Source organism: Leptopilina heterotoma, unplaced genomic scaffold, assembly GCF_015476425.1.
Source record: "Leptopilina heterotoma isolate Lh14 unplaced genomic scaffold, ASM1547642v1 Lhet_44, whole genome shotgun sequence".
Classification (NCBI taxonomy): domain Eukaryota; kingdom Metazoa; phylum Arthropoda; class Insecta; order Hymenoptera; family Figitidae; genus Leptopilina; species Leptopilina heterotoma.
In genome coordinates, this window is record NW_025111084.1 from 1,198,023 (window position 1) to 1,224,257 (window position 26,235).

Genomic DNA, 26,235 nt, shown 5'->3' on the forward strand with positions numbered 1-26,235 from the left:
TCTTCGGATGTTATTAAAAGGGGAAAAATGACAATTGGAATTTCAGTCATGAAGAGATATTGCGTTACTTATATGAATAATAATGACCGATTTAAAAAACTGACTGTGTAAGAATCTGTTTTACAAATATCACTTTTTTTATACAAAAGTAATGAAAAAAGTGAGGGCAGTGAGGGTAGGGGGAGGGGGTTGTATTTTTTTTTATAAAAGAACTCGAAATTCGTCAACTTTGTGAGATCTTGTTGTTTTTTTTTTGTTTGTGGCACGATCAGATTTGATAAGAGTTGAAGAACGACGATGGTCGTTTAATAATAATAATTAATAATAATAATTATTAATTAATAATAATTTATAAATTCATTAATAATTAATAATAATTGTCTTAAATGGTAACATAGTCTATGGATAACGAACGCATAACGATCGTTTTTTTTTAATGGTCCGGATATACTACATGTACTTTTTTTTGTTCTTTTTTTAAAATTTTTAATAAATAAAAAACAAATTCATAGAAAAACCTCACGTTACGTACACAATGCGAGGGATGACTACGTATACGTGTAACGAACTATACAAATAGTTTATGAATCTTTTTTTTTTTTTTTTGTTTTTTTTTCTTTTCCTTTAGGTATATTTTTCTTTTAATTAATGAGTTTGAAAATTATTGCAGAGTTCGATTTTTGCGCCGGTTTTTAAAAAGGTTTTCTTTTTGGGAACCTATAAATTTTCCGGTGTCTTTCGTTTTTTTTAATAAATAATCTTAGAATGTACTCGCTCAGGACAATCATTCCAGATCGTTTTTCTAACTTGTTTATAATTACTTTCTTTCGACAATTATGAATGTGTGCGATAGTGTTTTATGAATGAGTGTATATGATTATAATGTATGATTAAGTGTATGATGAGGTGTCTTTTTCCTTTTTTTTTCTTCTTCTAAATATTTCAAAGTGTTTCTGAGTTCGTCTTTTCTTTTACACTGTGTGAAAAATATTGCAATTCTCCGAGGATAAATCTAAAATTAGGAATTTATTCCCTTTATCTTCTTGGTTTTGAAGATTTTTTGTTTTCTTAAATTCTTAAATTGAGGGGCAAAATTTTCAATTTGAAAATTCTTTTTCACTTTGAAAATTAATTAATTTTCACTTTGAAAATTAGTTAATTTTCACTTTGACAATTTACTTTTACTCTTATTTTCAAATTGAAAATTTTTATTATCTTCTAGTTGGAAGATATTTTTTAAAAATTTTATTTAAAGATTTTTTTTCTTCTCAATTAAAGAGTTGTATCTCGACAATTTAAATATACAAATTTGAAGAGACATTTCTCTTGAATTGAGAAGTTATTCCTCTTCATTTGAATGTATTTTCAAAGATATTTTTCCTATTCTTCACATTTAAGATTTATATTTCATCTTTATATGTGATTTACTAATTCTTCATCGTTATACATTTAAAAGTTATTTCTAAATTTTCATTTATATTTGGAAAAATTATCTCCTTTTACATGGAAAGCGAAACTATTTTTTTTTTAGTATATCTACAAGAATTGAGTTTAACAGTAAAAATTTATTCTTCAGCATTTAGGAAAAGAATTCGTTGAATAACTTGTTAGGAAATGTTGAAGATTCGATTTTTACCGGATATTATCGTTTCGCTTTCTTTGGTAATTTTCTTAATTTCTTTCTTGTTGGCAATATTTTTCACTCACGATTGACTAGATTAATTTGCAGTTTTGAAAATCTAGTCAATTTTTCTTACAATCAGGCGACATGGGAAATTTTAGTTTTTATGCCCGTTGTGATTCGATTTTTTTTTGTGAATTTGTTTCGTTTTTCCATTTATTTGTCTCGAGTAATTAGAGTTCTTGAAATAACTGGTATACCTAACACTTTATGAGCTTTTTTTGCGTTCTGTTCGGAACGTCCTTTTGAGATTTTACCTAGAGCACAAAACAGATTTTTCAGTTTCTTCTTCTTCTCTTCTTTGGTGAAAATTTATTCCTCCTCTTCACTTTCTTCAACTGGACCGTACATGTCGGCCAGTTTATCGAATCTGGGACCCCAAGCACCCAAATATTCGTATTCGTGTTGCTCGTCGTCTGTGCCTTTGGGATAAAAAATATAAATTAAAAATTTGTTTCAATTATTAATAATTGCAGGGTAAATAATAATTTTTGATAATTTCTATTTAATTTTTACCAGAGGCTAGTGATGAAAGGGAACCAGCCGTACTTCCGCCACCTTCGTAAGCGTAATTTCGAAGATCATCGAAAGGAGGAGCATTTGGATCGCTGTCAGCTCTCTTTTTATGATCCTCGATAAAAATACCCACGTTTGGTTCTGGTCCCAAGGGGTCTGTAAAAAAAGCACAAATTCTTCAGAAAAAATCCCCTATGGGTATAGAGAGAAAATATTGGTGTATTAGAAAAAGAAAAGAATCACGTACATGCTATTTTGCAAGGTGGCAATTTGCCACCCATTTCCGGAATCGGTCCACCGATTGGTATTTGTAGGGGTGTGATGTCAAAGGCAGTCATGTCGTCTTCTCCGCCTCCTTCATCGTCATAATTTATGATATTCTCCCTGACATCGTCATCTGGACCTGGATATTTAATGAGGGACTCTCTTCTTCTATTGTAGACAACAAAGACCAATACTAGAACTGAAATTAATATTTAGATTAATTAGCTTGTCGATTATTAATTAGAAAGAGAGGTAGAATTTATTTTCTCACCAAGAATCATTAGAAGACAAACTAGAATTGCAGCAAGAGCGCCCATTCCCAATTTTAGTGTTTGTCCCTCTTGGACTAATTCGCAATTTTCGCCCCAGAATCCAGCGGGGCAGATGCACCTGTATCTGAATCTCGGATCCTGATTGATGCATCGTCCTCCATTTAAACACGGGTAATCGATACATTCGTTCTTGTCCATGCAACCCTTATTGTCCGGTGATGGTATTCTGCCTTCTCCACACCTGAGACAATCGAAAATTTGATTTTGTTTTTTCTTTTTCAGAAACTTGAATTGTCATTACTCTTTTTAAATTAAATTTAATTGATAGTTTCAGGGCTCGAAATAGGTCCGTAAATTTGTTCAAAGTCCGTAAAAGTAAGTTTTTTTGAAAAAAAGTCCGTAAAGTCTGTAATTTGATTGAGAAAAGACAAAAAGTTCGTAAATTGTACAATATAATTTAGAGAGTTTTAGAGAAATTACAAATGATTGCAGAAAGTTATAAAAAAATTTAATTTATAGTTTTAAGTAAAATGTAAAATTCTGATTGTAATTTTTATTGTAATCTTTAATTTGAAAGGTTTACTTCTATTTATTCCACTTACGTGCAATCGTATTCGTTCCAAAGGTCAATGCACTCGAAAGGATCGGGACAAATTACATTAGCGCAGGGTTTATTGGAAGGACAATGCCTGTCTAAATTTCTGGCCATTGTCGCCTGTCCCCATTGAGTTCCATTCATTGCCGGCGGCAATGGAAGATGTTTTCCTTCCAATCTAATATCGTCCAAACAACCTGTAGATGGAAAGTTTAGTTTCAGTTTTAATTAGAATTTGAGTTAACTGAAATTACTTGATATTGTTTGGTTCTCTTGATTTTTGGCTAGAATTGTCCAAATTTTGAATATTAGATGATCTTTAGTGTGGGTTAATTGTGAGTACTTTTTATCTTAAGCTAAACTTATCTTTAACTTTTTGGTGTTTAGCTAAAGTGGTTCGTACCTTTTTGATAATCAGCATAAACCTCGAAAGTCCTGACACCGGTGTATTCGGCTTTTCCACCTGCAAAGACACCCTCTTGCTTGTCGACAAGAAGCCACTGATGTCCCTCAAAGGAGAAGGTTTCATTGAACCTACGACCTTCGCCTCCGTCAAGTTCCAAAGTTGCTGCCGATCCGTATCGCGAAACACGAACAGTGTGCCACTGACCATCATTAACAGATATTGCTGTCAACCAAATGTCCCTCTCCTCCGTTCGCAAACTATTTAAATTATATCTGAAGTGCAGTCTACTGTCCTTAATCTACAAACATAAAGAAATTGATTTTTTGAATACTTTTTACCAGATTTCTCCAACACCACCAAAGTGAATAAATTTTGAAACAAACCTCCAGGATAGCGTATTCCCTATTATGTTGATCGCTGACCCTGAAAAGTTCACCATGCTCTTCCCTCGTTCGGAATCTCAATTGCATCTGAGTGGAGAATCTGTCTGGCTCAAAGGAAAGTGCATATTTCACATAACTTTGTGGTTTGAAGGTAGTTGGAATTGTTGGTGTCATGCAACCTGGACCAGTCCATCCGGGATTACATTGGCATCTTGCTTCAACAAAACTTCCAACGCATGTACCATGCTCCCAACAACGGAAAGTTGATTCTTGATTGTGACAAATTTCATCAGTCTGCGGACAACCAGCCTCACTGTTTCTCGATAATCCCGGATGTGCAAGATCATAAAGTTTACTGTTGTGAAACAAATTCTTGATGCAACCATCAAAGTTCGTGCCCGCCCAAATGTGCTTCCATTTGAATTGATCGGGATCGAAAGTTTCGTAATAGAGACCACCGAGTTGGAGTGGGGAATTTACGTTCAGATATTCATTGAACGGTGGTACTATTCCAGTTGCTTGGCAACTTGTATCATTAAATTCAGGTGGACTTCCGTCTTCCAATTCGGATATTTCCGCTGATTTACAAAAATCGACTACCATTTTTACCGTCTGCAATAAAAGTAAAATAGCATAAATAATACGAATAGGAGTACAAACAAAAATACTAATTATACAAAGAAGAAAGTTTGATTTAATATTCAAGTAAGTGAAGTCCGAAGGCTTTTTACCTCCGTATTCCAGAATATATCGATTCTGTGCCATTCTCCATCGTCTAGAGATTTTTTGGTCTTAACTTTCAGTTCCAATGTTCCGGATCCAAAGTCTATTAACATTCTCGGAACCCCTTTGTGAATTTCAACTGATATAAAGTCTGAAAATTTAGGAGAAATTAGCGAAAAGTTCTGAAAAGTTTTGTGAAAGATTATAAAGTATTTTTCGTACCGGAAATAAGAGATTCATCAGACTCTGGAGGAACAATGGGTCCATTGTAAAGTAACAATCCGTCTGGTTTTCGAGTGATGAATTCAAAGCTAAGATGACTGTTGTCACACATCTCTAAAGGAGGATACCAAGCCCAACCATTTCCTTTGAAACTTCTCGCGGTCTGTTGACATCTCGGTCCGTTGTATCCCGCCGGACATTGGCATCTAGTAAATGGAGTATTAATAATAGTAATAGCAATAGCAATAAATAAACACAAGCTTCAACAAAAAAAAATCCGTCTACTTACGATAGACCGAATCGACCTTCAACGCATCGACCTCCATTATAACAGGGACTTGTCCTACAGGATTCACTTTTACTAAAGTTCCTTGCACCACAAGTACACTCGGCTATTACATCAACTCGAACTCCAACGAGAGCTGTTTTATTTGCATTCACCATGTATGGTAAATTACTAATATCTAAAGTACTTGTACAACTTCCCTCGCACATTTCATTTTCGTACAAACATTCATCAATACCAACCATCGTAATATTAATCCCAACATCCCTTTCGATCTGAAATGAAATTTTCAATTAGAATTAAATTTTCTATATTCCATTTTATTTCATCCAAAAATTGTGTTTATTTGGGTTACCTCTTCTCGATGCATCAGCACAATTCCATTGAGTCTAACGGGTTTATAGTAGGATGAACCGTGAGCGGCAAATCTGATATCCGTTAAAGGAGGATGTTTTCTTCTCAGCTGCACACTGAAGACATCAACCTTTTCCTTATCTATTTTCAGTAAATTGGCGAGTTTATCTTTAAATAGATCAGCTTTACTTCGAGATAGTGTTTGAGTCTGAAAAGAAAAAGAAGAAGAAGACAATGTAATTTTCTTTCGTTTAGTGCATCAAGAAAAAAAAGTTTCTCTTGATATAGTCACCTTGTAGTCCCATACACGTATAAAATCCTCGTCAGTAATTCCTGATACTCGCATTGAACCGGAATTTAACACAGCCTCGTGTGGAATTGTTTTAACAGTAACTGTTACATTAGCAGGTACATCAGTTTGTGTATGCGTTCTATCGTAGACCTTGAAACGTAAATTATACCTTCCATCGAGAGTGCCAGCTCTCATGGATATCATTCCTGTATTCTCATCGAGTTTAAATTGTGCATGCTCCAAATTCTCCCAGTAGAATTTCTTATCTGGCAAATCCCAGTCGTCTAAATCGTAGACGTACACTCTTCCGATTTCAGTATCCGGCGATTGTCCCTAATGATGGATAAGTAATGGTGAAAACGAGTAAAATTGTAAGTTAGGTAGAGAGATATTGTGTCATTTATGTAGGAGAGATGAAGTTTTTTCTTCTAGAAATTAAAAATTCTAAAAGGGACAACTTACCGCGTAATTATATACAAAAATGTCTTTTGAGCCGGGTTGCATTTTATTGTCGTTAATATCTCCAATGATGACTGTCAATGTACTGGTACCCGACATGAGAGGATCTCCGGAATCTTTGATAATAATTGGAATTAAATATTCCTTTTGCTGCTCTCTGTCAAAAGATCTAAGTGATGAGACAATTGCCATTCCGTCTCCGTTTGCACCCTCTGCAAATAATGTGTTTCGATTAGAGAAGACTTGGTTTAAAAATACGTTTTGGTATTAAAAATAGTGGATTCTGTGACTCACTGTTGTCACTTTCGACTTTGAAGCTGGCGCGAATAATGTCATCAGCCTCTGGATCCATTTTGAAGGTGAAAGGAGGACCGTTGCTCTTTGATCTGTCATCGTCATCGGTTGCTAGAATTTCAACAACTCTTTTTGGTAGTGCATACTCTGTAAGTACTGGTCGATAGTCCTTGAGAAAAGTTGGAGGATTGTCATTAATATCCTGAACAATGACTGTCAAAGTTGCCGTCGCAGTCTTTGGCGGAATGCCATCATCAATCGCTAGAATTTTCACCTAGGGAACAAATATTTTTAGACTTCTTTTCTATACTTTTTTAATTTTTATACTTGTAGTAGTAGTACTTTTTTTCTTTTTGGAAACTATTTCTTGAAAATTGTTTTTTCACTTACTTCTAAACTTCTTTTTAATGTACATTAAATGGAACATAAAGAGGAGGAAAAATTTACCTGATGTCTGGGAGTTTCCTCACGATCAAGACTCCTTTGAATAGAAACAGTTCCATTGTCATTGATATGAAATTGTCGTTTTCGATCAGAACTACGATCAATGGAATATGAGACTTTACTCTTTCCCCCTTGATCAGGATCAATAGCCTTAAATGTTTCGAGATGATTTCCAATAACGGCATTCTCAGCAACAGTCGTTTCGATATTCGCCTTATCGAACTGAGGTTTATTGTCATTTATGTCTCGGAGTTTAACAACAACCCAGGAATAAGCGACATGATACTTATCGTTATCATTATCCTCACCCTATCAAAATTAATTACAGTGTAATTAGAGAATGATACTATTTGTTTCATTCTGATCTTGAATTTCACCTTTTTAAGCTAATAATTGGTATTATTTTCTTCTCACCTTATCATTGACCTGAATTCGAAATCTGAAACCATTGCTTTGTAGTTGATCCTCGTAGTCGAGTTGTTGAACAATCTTTAATGATCCAGTGCCATCGTTATTTCGTACCATTGTGAATTTATCAGCTCCATAGCCACTGTTTTCAATCACCTGGAATTTTTATTGTTTGGATGAAATTGTTTTGATGATAGTTTTTGTTTGTTGGTAGTTGAATTAATTTGTGTATTTGATTGGAAAGTTTGGGATTACTTCTATTTTAGTTTGGAGTTATTTAACTGTACATCATTAATTTTAATTTCTTTGATAGTTGTGCTTGATTTTTAGTTTGGGTTTTTTGATAATTAGGATGGGATTAATGATCTTTGGATAGAATTGGATGTTTGGCTGCTATTTTTAGGTAGTGTTACTTTTTTTAGGTAATATTACTTGCTTTCATGTAGTATTATTTGTTTTTTATTTGTCTAACATTATTTGCTCTCCATCTCTAATTGATTTATTTTTAGCTAAATTTACATGAATTCACAGTATAATTGCACAATATTAATGAAGTCAAGCAATTACAGGGGTTTCAAATACGAAAATCGATATTGAATTTTGTGTTAAAGATAGTTGTATATAAACTCTATAGTAGAGATGGAATTTTGTGTTTTTAGAAGATGAAAAATATTTCAACGTCGATGAAATTTAATTGAAAGTTGAATGTGCGAGAATTTCTATTCTCTTTTTTTTGTTTTGTTAAAATTTCTACCTTGTATTGGAATTTGTTGGTTTCATCTTCATCGTGAACTGTAACTGTTAGAATTGGTACATCTGGCAAATCGGGACCATCAGTTTCATCCACTTCTGTGAACCATTCGTCTTTTGTGAATTGGGGCGGCATGTCGTTTATATCTTTCACTCTTATCGACGCCGTCCCAGTCCCTGAAAAGAAATTTTCGTTTTTATTTATTTTTTTTCTTCTCTTGCCTCCCTCGGTTTTCTATTTTCGTGAGAAATTTTATTTACTGTTATTTAAGGTCTGGAAAATTGAAATTGTTTTTTTCCATTCCATTTTGTTCTTTTCATAAGATTAATATTTTGATTGTGAGAAAATGTTAGGTATTTTAAATCCTATTTTTTGTTTTTGTTTGTATTATTGGGTTGTCCCTTTTTGGTATAATAATTTTAATGGATTTTGTTCTATTTACCTTTTAACCCCCCTCCATCCATTGCAACCACTTGTATCGAATAATCAGGTGTTCGTTCACGATCCAAACAGCAAACGTTAGTTTTAATTACTCCAGTTTCCTGTTCGATTTCGAAAATTGGAGAACCAGTTTCTTCCTCAATTACGTTCTTCTCGATTGAGTACATTAGTTTAGCATTGGTGCCTTCGGTTGGATCGTCATAATCCACTGCTGTCATGGTCATTACTACCATTCCTAATATCGAGAAAAGAAAAATAATAATAGTGATTGAAATGGTAAATTATAAATCGAAATTCTCAGTTTGAAAGTATCAGAACAAACCTGCGGTGCCATTTTCCGTGACATTTCCAAAATAAACACCCTGAGGGAATGTGGGAGCATTGTCATTGATGTCTTTGAGATTTACTTGAACATCGGCATAACCCACAAGACCTTCTCCACCTTCGTCTTGAGCAAAAACAGTGAATCTCCATTGGGGTCTTCCATTAGGTTGATCTCTATCCAAAGGCTTTGGAAATAGACAAAATTTTTACTTTGCTTTCGTTTGATAAATTTGTGTTGATAAATAAATTTTGCTAAACAATTTTAAGGATGTAACATTTGACAATATACAATTTTTATTTAGGTAAAGATTGACTTCATATTTAATAATTAAACTAAAATTAATAATTAACTTAATAATTTAATCTTCTGAAATTTTTTGTTACAGGGTGGGCCAATTGGACAATCTGAAGGACAGCAAGAATATGGAGAAGAAAAGTGGTCCCTGCACACTGCCGTATTTTTTTTTTTTGTTTTTTATTAGTTTATTTAGTCTGTTTCTTAATTTTTTTTAATTTTAATTTCACGGTTCCGTGTGGCCCTTGACCTGGTGCAGAAGTGCAAAGAAGAACCAGGGATCTTCGAGGGTGGCCCAAGAAAAGGTGATGTTGTAATCAGGGTGGCCGCAAGTTAGGGAAAAGTCAAAGAATTTAAATCGAAAGAACGCATAAATTCAAAATTTATTGCTTTTTGTAATTAAATAATTTGTTAGTTATCAAGGAAACTAAAAATTAGTTGGGGAAAAATTAGGGATGTTTAAAAATGAGATTTTGTGACCACCCTGTTAAGGATCCCATCGCCACAACGCGGGATCTTCCACCGAGGGATATCATAATATGGACCATCACAAACTGTGATGCCACAACTAAAAAATGTGAGTCGATTAAACAATCGACTCAGTATTAAAAATTTCAATTTTATTATTTATCCTTCCCTGTTTGAGGCATTTTTGGAATTTGTTTTCTTCATTTAAAACTCGATTTAAAATTATTAGAGTAAATTAATTTTGAAAATTGAAAGTCAAATTGTTTAGTATCTTTTAAGTTATAAATTTTGCAAATATTTTCTCTCTTTATTTTTAAAAGTAAAGTAAAATTTTACATTGATGGATTTGAAATTTAAACTAAGGGACATTAAATTAAAGTAAATTAAATTACATTGAATTAGAGTAAATTAAATTAAACTAAATTGAATTTCAAAATCTTAAAACAGGGAAGGATTTTAACAACATAGTGACACCATTGACAAAATATATTAATTTTGTGATATTTTTATTATTACATAAATTAATAGTTTTGTGAATGTTATTTTCATTGTTTTGTCATTGTCTTTATAATATTGGTACCTTGATCGAGTGACATTTCTATTTTTTCTTTAGTGTTGCATGAAAAAAGGGCCGGCCCTCTCAATGCGAGTACAATCAAGTTTTTGTATCATTTTCTAATTCTTATTTACATAATTTTTTTATTTATTTAAAGGACGTTTAAATTACAATTAATTAAATAATGAAAAATATTGATAATTAGATATTAAAATTGTTATTCAAGTTTTTATACAACTCAGATTGTTTAGTTTTCGATCAAGTAGACATTTGCGTCGAGAAATTGGACTCGATCGAGGTTCCAATGTACTTTGTGTCTTATTTGTATTGTCTTTCTTGTATTGTATCATTTTTTCAGCTCGTGTGTCAGATACGTCCTGGCACGTTTTGGCGATTCCACATACTAAAGTTGTGTGGTTTCGCTTATCCCTAGTTCGGGTCTTTTGCACCCGGACACTATTTGTCCGACGTTTACGAATTTAAGCGTCAATTTAAACGTCTAGTTTAATTAAAAGTATAGGTTCGCAATTAAATAGTCGATTAGATAAAGGAAAAAATAATCGGGCAGGTAGACAGGGAAAATCGGGAATATTTTCGACTCATTATTAGAGTCACAGTTACTGGAAGTCACCAGTACCAATGGATACTTTCGGCTCATAATTTGAGTCACAGTTACTGGATTTACCAGTATCATTTATTTTACCATTCATTTTACTATTCATTTCTTTGTCACTATGTTGTTTATGTTTCTTTATGATAATTTTGTGTATTGTGAATTATATTTTGTACTTGTTTGATAACTGTAAAAGGGAAATCTTATTTTAAGGGAAGAAAGGAATCTTATTTTAATTTATTTTTAAGACGTGGTGTTTTGATTTTTAGAATAGATTTTTGCTAATTTTTGCTCTTTAATGTAATCAGATTAAGACAATTATCAAAAATAGTTTCGAATTTTTTTCAATTTCGAAAAATTCAAATGTCTACAAAATTAGTCTCGTGCTGATTTTAAACACTGTTAAATTATGATCTGACTAAAATAAATTTAACGCTCTTTGTAAAATTAAGTGAATAGACGTTTTATTTTCACTTGAGTCTAATTTTAAGTCAAGACTAAATTTTATTTTCAGATTAATTTCAGCTTTACCTTAAAATAAGATTTCGTTTTTACTGCGTGTACTCTTTACAGATTTCTTTACAAATGTAGTTGGCATTATTTTTTTATTTGTACGAATTTTTTTTTGTTTTTTAATATTTACACTTTGAATAATTAATTTAAATAATTTTTTTTCTTTTTATTTAATTTCTCTAGTACTACAATTTCGGTTTCATACCCTTCCATACTACCGCAATTTATTAATTTTTTTATTGTCTACATCCAACTGTTAAATCTTCAAACTCTAATGAATTTTTTTATTTTTATAAATTATTTATTGTATAAGAAAATTTGTAAAGGGTACACAAATAAGCAACAAACTGTTGTTTGGCGATTCCACATGCTAAAGTTGTGTGGTCTCGCTTATCCCTAGTTCGGATCTTTGGACCTGGACTCTATTTGCCCGACGTTGGCGAATTTAAGCGTCAATTGGAACATTAGTTAAATTAAAAATAGATTTGCAATTAAATAGTCGATTTGATGAAAGTAAAAATAATCGGGCAGGTAGGATAGCTTTTTTTACAGGCCGATCGTGATTTAGAAATATTTTTGCATTAACTAGACGCTAATAATCGAAATATAATATTCGGGAAGGTAGAAATCGGGTAGGCAGGAGTATTTATAGACAGAGAAAATCGGGAATATTTGCGGCTCATAATAATTTGAGTCACAAAGTACTGGAGTTACCAGTACAAAATGGATTCTTCGGCTCATAATTTGAGTCACAATCTGGTAAAAATTACCAGTACCAGTGAATTTTTTCGGCTCATTATTTGAGTCACAGTTACTGGAAGTTACCAGTACGAATGGATCCTTTAGGCTCATAATTTGAGCCACAATTACTGGATTCAAAAATACAATTAAAATTTTTAATTTACTTTACATTTAAACTACCGTTTACTTATTAGATAATTTTTTCTTTGCGATTCATAATTTAGAAGTAGTTTTGCATTATATAGTCGCTTATAGATGAACGAAAAAAAATCAGGCAGGTTTAGAAATCGGGTAGGCAGGATTAACTGTAGGTAGGGCAAATTTAAACAATATTTTTTTATATTTCGACTTACATTAACTATTATTTATTTAATATTAATATCTATTATTAATATTTATTGGTAATATTTATTATTAATATTTGTTGCCAATATTTATTGGTAATAATATTTATTAATATTAATAATTTACTTATTAAATTCAAATTAAATTAAATTATTAAATTATAAGTTTCCATTTCAATTGGAAAGAAATAAATTAATTATAATTAGAAATTTTATTTACATATTTATATTGACACTTTGCCTTATTTATAATAAGGATATCAAAATTAAGACAAAAAATGTATCAAAACAGTTGCTTCGCAACTATTTTTGATACATTTTTTGTCTCAATTTTGATATCCTTAGAAAAAGGGTGTAAAAGAAAAGAATTTGAAATAAAAAAAATTAAGTAAAAATAATTTATAAATCTGTACCTTGAGAACGAAAATTTCACCAGTCGTACGATTGATATCGAATTTGCTATTGGCTGGATTGTCCGGATCGATACCCTGACCAGTCAGAAAGTAGACAATGTTCTGAGGTCTGTCTTTATCACCATCGGTTGCAGTGACCTGAAAACGAAAACGAACGATACGAACGTTATTTCCGACGGGTTTATAGAGAAAGTTTTTGCGCAAAAGAACAATTGTTATCAAGTCACAGTTTATATACCTGAAGAACACGCTTTGGCAAATTTCTGTCATCTTCTTCCGTGATTTGAGTTCTATAGGTGGGACGTTCGAATACTGGTGGATTGTCATTCACATCTTTCACATGAATAACGACAGTTGTATAATTTTCCTTTAAATTATCCGAGGCTGTCAATTTTAGCTCGTACTGCAAAATGATAAAATTATTATACGATTAATTTAATATTCTATAATTAATTGTTTTAATTCTTCTTTTCTATATTTGTCTTTTTGTAAAAAAAAGATTTTTCTTCTATTTTTCCTCTAAAAAAAAAAAAAAAAAAAAAAAAAAAAAAGGGTAAAAAGGGTTTTTTTTTATATTTTTCCGAAGAAAGGATTTTTCTAATTTTCTGTATTGTCGATAGTGATATTTTTTCCCTCTTGTTATTTTATCTGTGTTTTTTTATAGTATTTTATGATATTCTTATTCTTATGGTAGTTTTATGATATTTCTGATAAATTTACCATAATACTCGCATTTTCTATTAGGGGAAAATTTAGGAATTTGCTTGAAAAAGGTTTTCAATTTTCTTCCTTAAAGTTACGAACTTGTGCAAAATTGATGAAAAGTGGAGCTGGAAATATTCTTAGGGAGTAAATTTTCTTTTGTGCCGGGAGCTGATAGAAAAGAGTGGAGCAGAATTTTTAAGTTACTTTTTCAAAAGAGAAGTTCCTTACACCGCAGGACATGAACTATTTTTTTTATTTAACACTGAAATTTATTTCCAAGTTTTTAAAAATATTTTTCAATAATTATTTTGAAAAGAGGAAGGAAAATTTATTCAAAGCTCGTAATAGAAATATATAACTAAATAATTATTAGTTTAAATTAATTTAGTTATTTCAATAATTTCTTTTTCATTTTATTCTTATGTTAATATTTTTTTCTTAATTACCTATATAAAATATATAAAAAATTTAAAAAAATATAAAATATATAAAATATATAAAATGTAAAAATATTTTATATATTTTATCCTTTTATCTATATTGTAAAGAAAATTCTAAAATTAATTCAGCAAAGATTTTTCACTTTCTGTTGATTTAGGAGAGATTCGATAATATTTCGGGTTTGGAAAAACGACAACAGTTTTAAAGATATTTATATATATAATAATTTTAAGATTTTTACATGAAAATAAATGAGGTGGATATTTGATATTGATGAGAGAGGGTATCTAGGTCACCATCGAGGAAGTTTGCAAAACTAAAACGAAGAGTAAAGAAAAAGGTGAGAAGAATTTTTTTTAACTTGACACTGAGTAAAGATACTCTCGCTTGAAAGAAGCTAAGAAATTTTCAGCAATAAAAACTTTAAAAAGGAAATGTTTTAGAAAAATGTTTTATCAAGTTACAATTAAAGTATATAAATATATAATTATTTATTATATAAATATAATATATATAAATTTATTATATGAATTATAAAAATTATTTCTAAAAATTAATTATATAAAAATAGGGGAGGAGAATATTTCAAAATTGAAAATTGCTGATGCGAGGAAAATAAAATCCTTTTTTTTCTTTTTATTCTAAATATAAAAATGTTTCTCACACTTGTCGTGAAGTGAGAATTTTTCATTTCGAGAGTAAAAAATGATATTAAATGGATATATTACATTTGTAGAGGAAAGTAACTGGATCACTATTAAATATATTATTAAAGTGAATAAGACGATGGGAAAAGAATGTTTTAAAGTTGGCACTGAATAAAGTCATTTTTCTTCAACTCGACACTGAGGAGAAAATTTTTACGATTAGATTGTGAAGAAATGATACTAACTCTTTTTCTCGTCTCGTAATCCAAAGCACCAGCGACGTAAATGGCTCCGGTCATATTTTTGACAGCGAATGCTCCACCTATGTTACCGCTTGTGATCTCGTATCGAATACGCGATGCTGTAAAAAAAAAAATATTAATTTTTTTTTTCCTCTTGAAAAATGAATAATATTAATAATTAATAATATATAATAATAAATTTTTAACAAAAATTATAAATATTTATTAATAATCAAACATAATATAATTCCATAACTAAGTTATTAATATTAATAATTAATAATTAATAATTAATAATTAATAATTCCATAATTCCATAATTCCATAATTAATTTAGTAATATTTAATTTAATAATGTTAATAATTTAGTGAAATTGTTAAATTTGTATAATTTTAAACTTCACTAAGTACTGTTTTTCAGACAAACAAATTATCTAAAAAAAATTCTCTCTGTCTCTCATAAAAAAGAGAATAGTAAAAGAGATATTCAAATTAATTGTTACTTAATTACAAAGCTTGGATTTTAATTACAACCAACATTTTAATGACAATTTAATTACAAAAACTTGATTGCAGTTTAATTACAACTTAATTATATTTTCATAATTTGTTTAATATTTTTGTTTCTGAAAAAAGTGCGGAAAGAATTTATTCACTGTTTATATTTGTTTATTTTTGAATTGAGAAACTAATTGGAAATTTTAATAAAGACTCAATTATTAAATAATAAATTACTCAATTCATATTATAATTGTTTATTAAAAGTTTTTATTAAAATTTTTAATTATTAAATAATAAATTATTTAATAAAAGTCTTTATTGAAATTTCCAATAGTTTCTAGGTTTCTACAAATAAAATATTAAAATTTTTTTTATTTTTCCTGTTCTTTTTGTTTTTTTTTATTTTTTCGTTTTTTTCTGTGTTTTCTTTCACAGTAAAAAGTAAATCTTAATTTAAGAGCTGCCTTAAATTCAACACTGTCTGCTATAATGTTAAAGGATACGAAAAACGTGCGTAAATTCAACATTGACTGTCTTAAAAATGTTGCATCTTAATTTAAGGCAGCTTTCGTGCCTTAAAATAAGATTTTCTTTTTATTGTGTTTGTTTCTAATTTGTTTTTCTTTTGGAAAGAAAATAAAAGAGAAAATTTGAGGAAAAGTTTTTAAAAAAATAGTTAAAAATGTGTTTTAAAAAACAGAGAAAATTTTGCAAATGTCTTCTTTCTTTAATAACTGGACTTGAAAATTAAAACAATAGTAACTTGTGAAGTTTGAGTAAGTTTAAGAAAGAGCAAAGTCTGCAATCAGCAATTCAAATTAATAATCCTGGAGAAATTTGAAATTTAAATATAAAATCATAGCTACCTATCTAAAGAGAGTAATATACTGGTATTAAATTATAATGACATTTTAACAAGTTACTTTAGTGATTTTTTTACTCACTTCCTAGATAAAGTTTTTTGTAATATACAAAAAATTATTTTTAATACCTAGAATTTTATTTCATAAATTTTAATTCAATTTCCAAATTCTTTTCATTTTTTCGATAAAATTATATTCTTTTTTGTAAAATTATCAAATGAATATTTACTTGAGTCAAATAATTATATTTAAATCGAATAAATTGTATTTTGGATCAATAATTTAAGTATTTGTAGCAAATAACATTTAATTAATTAAAGGAAATTTTTTAATTTAAGTAAATGTTTATTCGATAATAGACAAGTAATCAGTTATGTGAATCCAAGAAATTTTTGTTCAGTGTATATATATATTAATTTGCAAATTTGATTAAATATAATAATAGATAATAAAAGTAACAAAAATCGAAAATAAAAATTGGAATAAAATTTGTAATCAAGAAATTAATTTGTTAATTAATTACATTACTTTTTAGGTAATTCAATATAATTATCAATACAAAAATAAAGAAATATAAACGGTGAATAAATTCTTTCCAAATTATTTAAAAAAAAAATATTTACCAATAAATTCTGAAAATATAATAATATTAATAATTAAATAATATATAATTGTATTCATTATATTAATTGAATTTGCATTAATATTAGTTTAATTAATTAATTATTTATTCAGTATTTATTGAAGAGGAAAAAATAGAAAAATAAATAAAGAAACATTGGATTCAAAATTCTATTAAATAAAATAAATAATTAAATAATTAGACAGCAGTGATAAGGAAAAAAATACTACTCGAGTTTTTATAAATATTCAAAGTTTGAAAATAAAAAAAATACATATATACGAAATTGAATAATGAGATTTCCATTCGAAAGAAGGAAAAAAAAAATTTTTTTTTTTTGAAGCTTACACTCGTCGTGATCCTTGGCGGTAACAGTGAGCACTGTGTGCTGAATATCTTCATTTTCGTCTACCTCAGCCTCGTAGAGGCCCTTGTCGAAATAGGGTGGATTGTCGTTCTTATCAGCAATTCCAATACGGATGAATTTCGTTACTGTAACAGAGAAAAGGATTTTCAAGATTAAATAGATTCTCCACTCCGCAAGTCAGAAAAATTTCTTTTCTTGTCGCCTAGCGTATTCTTTCTTTCTTTCTTTCTTTTTTTTAAGAAAGAATAAAAGAAAAAAAAACAGCATATATAATCTTTGATTCGCTTGAATTTCATTTAATAGAAAAAAAGGAAAGGAAGAAAGAAGGAACTTTTGACTTTGATTCAATCTGATAAAGTTTAATGAAATGACACAAAAATTCATCGTGGCCGGAGAGAGAACGAAGCAATAGGTAAAATTTGCAATTTTAAGAATAAGGAAATTCGACTTTTAAAGAAGGTATTTCTTTTTGAAAATTTAAAAAGTTTAGTTTCAGTTTTATTTTTATTTTACATATTTGGTTTCGTTTTATTTGTTTATTTTTATTGAAAATTAAAGTTTTTTTTGTGCAAAATTGCAAATTTACTTTTTGGTAATTTTAACATTTTATATTAAAATTCTTCGAAAAATGTAATTATTCTTAAAAATTTCATTAAAATTCGTCGAAAGAATTCAATTATTTCTAGAAACTGGAAAAAAAAATTCTTCTCAAAAGTTCAATTATTTAGGTACATAAATAGCAAAATTTTTCAGATTTACTAAATTCTTTTGAATATTTTTAAAAAAAATTCTTCACAAAAATTCAATTATTTTCATAAATTTCCATAAAATTCTAAAAAAACAATTCAATTATTTTCAAAAATTGTAATAAACTTCTTTGAAATAATTCAATTATTATCATAAATAACAAAATTCTCACAGGAATTACAATTATTTCAAATACAATTTTCATAAAGTTTTCCGAAAAAAATTAAACAAAATTTTTTTTAAAAAAATTATTTAAAAAAAAGTTTAATAAAATTCTTTCCAGAAATTCTATTATTTTCAAAAGTAATAAAATTCTTCGCAGAAATTCAATTATTTTCAAAAGGAATAAAATTCTTCGCAAAAATTCAACTATTTACAAAAATTCTAAAAAATTCTCGTCAAGATTTCAATTATTTTTATAAACAATAAAATTCTTCTCCAAAACTCAATTATTTTCAAAAATTTTAATAAAATTCTCGTCAAGATTTCAATTATTTTTATAAACAATAAAATTCTTCTCCAAAACTCAATTATTTTCAAAAATTTTAATAAAATTCTCGTTCAGATTTCAATTATTTTTATAAACAATAAAATTTTTCTCCAAAACTCAATTATTTTCAAAAATTTTAATAAAATTCCTTGTATTAATTTAATTATTTAAAAAATTGTAACAAAATTCTGACAAAAATTCAATTATTTCCTAATTATTTAATAAAATTCGCAATAATAAAATTTTTATTTATGTTTATTAACAAACACGATTATTTTAAAAACTTGAAATAAATTATTCGTAAAATTCAATTACTGTACAAATTTCAAATTAGAATTATTAAAAAGCTTTAAAAAAAATTTAAAGCAATTCTTCGAAAGAGTTTAATAATTTTCCTAAACTCTAATATAATTCTTGATTCAAAAAATTAAAGAAATCCTTTAAAGAATTCAATTATTTTCAAAAATTTTAATAAAATTCTCGTCCAGATTTCAATTATTTTTAATACAATTTTAATTGTATTCCTAGAATAATGTAATTACATTAATTCAATATTATTATTCCGAATGATTAATTATTATTATTATTATATAATATTATTATACAATATTATTATTCTTAATAATTTTATTAAAATTCGTCGAATAAATTCAATTATTTCAAAATAATTCTTGTTAGTGTAATTCTTAATTTACTGTTTGTTTATTTCAACCATTGTTTATTTTAATTGCTGTTAGTTTTTAGCAATGAATAGTTTACCAAAATTTTCTTTAATTCAGAAAGAAAAAATATCCTCTTCCTGGACATATTTTTAACGTAATAATAAATTCATTCTGAAAGAAAGAAACTTTGGAAATAAAGTTTCTTATTTCCCTCTAAAACAATCTAGGTTCTTGAACATTTTAAAAAAGTTTCACTGTGGAACAATTAGCATTAGTTTCGTTGCTCATAGAAGTTATTAGATTATCATGCAAATATCAAATAATGCAACATGCAAAACATATGTTCCATTTGCATGATAATACTATTCAAATATATGAATCTTATTTGCCAAAGTTTTTTTTCCCCATAGTTTCATAGAGATTGCTCTTTTGAATTCTCTTTTTCTCTTTCTTTTCCTCTTTTTCTTCTTTTTTTTTTACTTTTATATAGATGAACTTTATCGCACTTTTTTTATAACTTTTGTGGAATAAAAAAATTTTCGAATTATGTTTTCGTCAATTTTTTTTTTACTCTACATTTTCTGTTTTCAAGATCTGGAGGTTTTGCTTTATGACTTCCTTTTTTTCTGTCAATTTTCACAGTCTTCAATTTATGTCTCTCTATACTGAGAGAAATTGAAGGAGAGGTATCCGCTTATGAAAAAGTTTTTAAATTGAAAACGGGGGAAAAATATATTTTTGTAAAAAGGAAAGCACTTTTCTTTATATTAAATCGTATATATAGGATGTATGAAAATTTTCTTGGAATGAAAAAGAAGACTATTAACTAAAAGTCTTGACAAACGCAAGGAGTTGAGGGTGTCCCATCATTGAAATAAACTTTGATTAAAGGAATATTAATTAAAGCCAAAGTCGCCTCGTGGATAATTGCTCTTTTCAGATTTAAGAATTTTCGCGAAATTATACGAAAGAAAATTTCCTATGCATATACTCTCAATTAGTAATTTTTTTTTTCTGTAAGAAATAAAACATCGTGATTTATATGAATTAAAATTGGAAAGAATATTTTTTTGCGTAAATAATTATTTTTTGTTTCCTCGTGAAATGTAATTAAAAAGGATTTTTTAATATCAAGTAAATTGCTTAATCTTTTTCATAAATATGAGTTAAAAAAAATTTTTAAAGTCAACTTTATATTTCGCATTGAAATTACATTGTCCAGAGTCCGAAGCTTAAAATTCAAGCAGTCAAACGAAAAATCAACAAGAAAACTTGTCCAAGCCTCTATAATATAAGAGTTGTTGAATTATGCAAAACCCCCAAAGGGCGTTTTTTACCCTATTAGATTCTCTTCAACTTTTCCAACTCTTATTTTTTATTTATTTGTTGAAATATGTCGAGGGAACTTTTACATTTTAAGATTGAAAGGAAATTCTCGTCTTTTTCCTGTAATGGAATTTCTTTCGATATTTTCAAATTATAATTGGATGATTTATAATTTTTAAAAAAATTTAATGTATAATTTTCCTGTTTTTCGAAAAATAATGTGAAATAATTGACTGATTTTTAAATGGAATTTCTGTTAAATTATTTATTAATAAATTTCTATTAAAATGTAATTGTAATTACATAATTTATAATTAAAGAAAAATTCATTAAAATTACATAATTTACAATTTTAAAAATATGAATTATAGTTACATAATTTACAATTTAAAAAAAATAATTATACTTACATAATTTATAATTAGATAATTAGAAAAAATATTGTGGAATAATTTATTGATTTTCAAATATAATAGAATTTCTTCCGATTTTCAATATCAGTTTTCAAATGATAATTACGTAACTTATAATTTTTTCACTTTAATTACAATTATGTAATTTATAATTTTTTTTGTTGATTTTTTTTCTCTGAAAAAATTTTTGCGTGATTGAACGTTTCTACAAACTGTGTATACAAATAAGTTTGTGTAAAATAAAAAATAAGAAAAGCTCAGTGATTTATAAAAAAATTTTTTCTAAGATTAGAGAAGAGGATATTTTACTGTTATCTATCATAAAAATTACTATGTACATTCAAAAGAAACTTGCATTCTCCGGGCAATAGAAAAAGCTTGAATATTTCTCTTCAAGAGAAATAACAAGAGGGGTAGGTGTTTATGGGACACATTGTCAAGTGTCTTATATATAGATGTCGCTAGAGTGAAAATTTAAAAAAAATCTTTTCTTCTTTCTTTCAGTAGATTCTCAAGAATATGTCAAAAAATATAAAATCCGACAAATAATTTATTATACGGATTATAGGAGAACTGTCAGGAAAAATTTTTTTTTTTCTTTTTCCTCTTACCCTCAAACGTGAAATGTTCCGTTTCGATTTTTTTTTCAAATTGCTTTTTAGATTTTATTTTTTACTTTATATAAGAGGTTTACTTATTGTTATTAATAGATTAATAAATTAAATGCTGAATAAAACTATAAAAAAACTAGACTAAAACTAAACGAAAATAAAATTTTAATCAGGTATTAAACGAGAAAATAAAAGTAATAAAAATTAGAAGTAAAATAAAAACGAAAACTAACAAAATTAAAAAGTAAAATAATAATTTATTTAAAAAATTTATTTAATAATAATTTATTTAAAGTAAAGAATTTATTTAAAACAAATTAATTCTTGAAAATCTATTGTAAAATTATTGCTTATAAATTATTTATTGAATAATTTTACATACAAATTTCAAAAATAATTGAATTTTTTAAGAGTTGCATTTACTATTTTCATCAATAATTGAATTTCAAAAGGTTTTAAATTAAAATTTTTGAAAATTTGTATTTTCAATACTTTTAATAACAGTTCTGTACAACTGATTTTTTTGAAAAATTTTTATTTCAATTCTATTGAAATTAGTTGAATTTTTTAATAATAGATATTTAATATTATTTCAAAAATTTTAATTCAATTCTTCGAAAGAATTCAATTATCTCGATAAATATCAAAATTTTTCACAGAAATTCAATTATTTTTAAAAGTAATAAAATTCTTCGCAGAAATTCAATTATTTTCAAAAGGAATAAAATTCTTCGCAGAAATTTAATTATTTTCAAAAATTTTAATAAAATTCTTGTCAAGATTTTAATTATTTTTATAAACAATAAAATTCTTCTCCAAAACTCAATTATTTTCAAAAATTTTAATAAAATTCTCGTCAAGATTTCAATTATTTTTACAAACAGTAAAATTCTTCTCCAAAACTCAATTATTTTCAAAAATTTTAATAAAATTTTTGACAAAAATTCAATTATCCTTCAATTTAAAAAAAAATAAAATTCTTCACGGAAATTCAATTATTTTCAAAAATTTTAATAAACTTTCTTGTATTAATTTAATTATAATTATTTAAAAAAATTGTAACAAAATTCTGAGAAGAATTCAATTATTTCCTAATTATTTAAAAAAAATTCGCAATAATCAAATTTTTAATTATGATTATTAAGGGCATTTGAACCATTATGACGTCACAGTTTGTGCAAAGCATGTATTTTAAAGCTGTGACGTCATAATGGTTCAAATACCCTTAACAAACACGATTATTTTAAAAACTTGAAAGAAATTCTTCTCCAAAACTCAATTATTTTCAAAAATTTTAATAAAATTTTTGACAAAAATTCAATTATCCTTCAATTTAAAAAAAAATAAAATTCTTCACGGAAATTCAATTATTTTCAAAAATTTTAATAAACTTCCTTGAAATAATTCAATTATTTTCATAAATAACAAAATTCTCACAGGAATTGAATTATTTAAAATACAATTTTCATAAGGTTTTCCGAAAAAAATGAAACAAAATTTTTTTAAAAAATCCATCGCAAAATTCAATTATTTTCTTACAAATCAGACAATTTTTTATGAAAATTCAATAATTTAAAAAAAAGTTTAATAAAATTCTTCCCAATAATTCAATTATTTTCATAAATTATAAAATACTTCGCAGAAATTCAATTATTTTTAAAAATTGTAATTGAACTTTTTCAAAATAATTCAATACTTGTTTATAAATAATAAAATTTTTCTGAGAAATTCAATTATTTTTAAAAATTTTAATAAAATTTTCGTCAAGATTTCAATTATTTTTACAAACAATAAAATTCTTCCCCAAAACACAATTATTATTCTTTATAATTTTATTAAAATTCGACGAATAAATTCAATTATTTAAAAATTGGTTGATAAATTTTTTTATAAGAATTCAATTTTAAGAAACATTCAATTATTCAATAAATTATTTATTATTTTGTATATATATAATTGAATTCTCTTAGAATTTCTATTTTTTTGGAGAAAGTTTAATTTAAATTTTTTTGATTGAAAGTTTTTATTTTTTCATATTTATTTTATAATATTAGAATTTATTTTTATTTATTATTTGTAAGCCCGTTAACTATTTAAAGTAATAAATAAATAAGTAAATAAATAAATAAGTATATAAATAAATATTTTAAAGAATTTCCAAATAATCAAAATTTCGTAAAATTGATGGATTTTGATTTGAAAATTCTTAAAGAACTTTGTCATAAATTATTAAAAATAATTGATTTAAAGAAGTATTTTAGTTAAAAATTCTAGAAAATAATAATTGAATTTTAATGATGGAAATAATTTTGAAAAAGTTATTACTATTTTCGAATAATTTAACAATTACAGAAAACAAAATTAAATTTATTTTTTCATGAAAAGTAAAGAAAGGTAGAGGGATTATTATTGTTTTATTATAGAGTTACTGTTAATTTTGTGGCGTTTGAAAAAGAAAAAGAAAATAGAGAAAAAGAGAGAGAGAGAGAGAGAGGGAGGGAGGGAGAGAAATATAATAATTATGATTGACGTTAAAAAGGGGTAGAAATTTCAAATCTGAATTCCCCAAGAGGTGGTTACACCCTATGGTGGTGGAAGTGCGCGTTACTGGGGCACGGGGTAAGAAATCGATGAAGCCCCCCCTCCCTCCCACCCACATTGCCCAACCATTCCCCCTTCTATTTCTCTCCTCTCTAGCGTCCCTTTAACCCACACCCCGTCTGTCCCATTTTCCAGACTCATCCCCAAACTGAACGCCACTAGTCATTTTCCAACAGCGCGAAGCACTCGCTTCTTAGCCGCGCCCTGCAACACTTAATTGGTTTTTCTTCAGGCACTTTTCCTCGACTTTCTTTATTATCCACCGACAATGAGATACAACGGGATAATTCAACTCCAATATCGACCAGACTCACTGGCGACAAAACTGATGCTTTTAACCTTTAGAAGCCAATTCTCTCGTTAGAGTTGCGTGTGAAAGAGTTCATTTCTTTTTTTTTTTATATAATAAACTAAGTAAAAAATTGATTTCATTTATTTTAACTTGTTCGTCGAATTATTATTATTTTTTTTTTTAATTTTATGAAAAAAATTTTTCAGCTATGCATTTCTATTGAAAATGGATAAGGTTTAAAATAAAGTTAACAATGAATTTATTATTCATATTACATAATGTGGAATTTTTTTGGAACTTTCCTCTCGTGTTTTTAATTTTTTCCTTTTTTTAAATAATGTACATTATTTTGCGGATATTTTGCGGATTTCATGTTACCAACAACCGCGGATTAATTAATACTGCGTGAATAATATTCACTGTATTAATTATTATATTATAATAATCTAATAATAATTATGTATTTGGTAATTTTTGTTAAAAAATTGTTTTTTAAATTTCTAAATTTTTTATTATTTAAAAATCAATTAAGACGAGTTTACATAGTGTATAAAGTTAATTAATTTATTATGTATAGTGTGTGGCTATAACTTCATTTTACCTCATGAATAATTACTGTCTTAATTAGAATTAGTGAATAGTTAACAAATTTTAATATTAGTGGAAAATTTAGAAATTTTTACAATACTTGGAAACAAAAATTGGAACTACAAACACGTAGAAAAATAAAATTCGTATTAAAATATTGCAGAGCAATTACTTTTATTTTTGGGGAAGAGAAATAATATTGTATCAAATATTAAAATATGTAAATTTAAAAAACAGGTAAATCTAAATTTGAATTAGTAAAAATGTTTATTAATTTGAATCAGAGACTTAAACTTTGCTTTTGAATCAGTAAACTTTACCAATAAATAGTTATTTCTGCTAATTTATTAGTAAAATTAATAGTAATTATTATTTCTTGTTATTACCAATTAATAATGAAATAAATAGTAATTTTTACTAATTTATTTTATTTATTAGTAAAATTAATATTAAATATAAATTTTTGTTACTGTTAATTATTAATAATGTAATAAATAGTAATTTTTACTAATTTATTAGTAAAATTAATAGTAAATATTAATTTTTTTTATTGTTAATTATTAATAATGTAATAAATAGTAATTTCTACTAATTTCAACTAATTTATAAGTAAAATTTACTAATTCAAGAGCAAAAATTCATTTACTAATTCAAATTATTAAACATTTTTACTAATTCAAATTTAGAGAGTAAATCAACTGGAAAAAATATTTATTTGATTCAAATAAACGAGTACTTTTGTATTGTCAAATAAATATTTATTTGAATTAAGTAATTTTTATTAAAGAAGATGTCAAAATCGATGCGATTCTTCCATTGAAGCTCTGTGTAAAAATCGCGGTGCCTTTGACATCCTCTTAAGTCAATTAAGTGGTATTTGCTCCAAATACTGACATTATTGGTTCAAATAGAATTTATTCGGTTCAAATAAAAATTATTTCATTCAATTAAATATTTATTTCATAATAGTCAAGAAATCGATTATTTGATAAAAATTAATTTTTTTTTATTTACTGTAAAATAAATAATTTTTTAATTTTAAAATTATAAGTTTTAAAA

General features: G+C 26.9%; 1 protein-coding gene across 5 annotated transcripts in view; it reads right to left on the reverse strand.

The window, feature by feature from the left end:
- Positions 1–557: 557 nt before the first annotated feature.
- Positions 558–26,235, reverse strand: part of LOC122506848 (neural-cadherin) — a 227,424-nt gene continuing 201,746 nt past the window's right edge. For all 5 annotated transcript variants that reach the window (XM_043619212.1, XM_043619211.1, XM_043619210.1 and 2 more), the window contains 23 exons: positions 17,428–17,571; positions 15,097–15,212; positions 13,297–13,461; positions 13,059–13,196; positions 9,114–9,300; positions 8,793–9,026; positions 8,354–8,526; positions 7,606–7,755; positions 7,195–7,500; positions 6,748–7,021; positions 6,457–6,665; positions 5,995–6,327; positions 5,704–5,910; positions 5,352–5,623; positions 5,063–5,268; positions 4,849–4,991; positions 4,118–4,729; positions 3,732–4,032; positions 3,336–3,525; positions 2,733–2,974; positions 2,445–2,660; positions 2,198–2,353; positions 558–2,103 (listed from right to left, as the gene is read on the reverse strand). In XM_043619212.1, the coding sequence (XP_043475147.1) occupies positions 1,994–2,103; positions 2,198–2,353; positions 2,445–2,660; positions 2,733–2,974; positions 3,336–3,525; positions 3,732–4,032; positions 4,118–4,729; positions 4,849–4,991; positions 5,063–5,268; positions 5,352–5,623; positions 5,704–5,910; positions 5,995–6,327; positions 6,457–6,665; positions 6,748–7,021; positions 7,195–7,500; positions 7,606–7,755; positions 8,354–8,526; positions 8,793–9,026; positions 9,114–9,300; positions 13,059–13,196; positions 13,297–13,461; positions 15,097–15,212; positions 17,428–17,571 (5,084 nt within the window). In that variant the 3' untranslated portion in view covers positions 558–1,993. The remainder of the gene's footprint in view (positions 2,104–2,197; positions 2,354–2,444; positions 2,661–2,732; positions 2,975–3,335; positions 3,526–3,731; positions 4,033–4,117; positions 4,730–4,848; positions 4,992–5,062; positions 5,269–5,351; positions 5,624–5,703; positions 5,911–5,994; positions 6,328–6,456; positions 6,666–6,747; positions 7,022–7,194; positions 7,501–7,605; positions 7,756–8,353; positions 8,527–8,792; positions 9,027–9,113; positions 9,301–13,058; positions 13,197–13,296; positions 13,462–15,096; positions 15,213–17,427; positions 17,572–26,235) is intronic.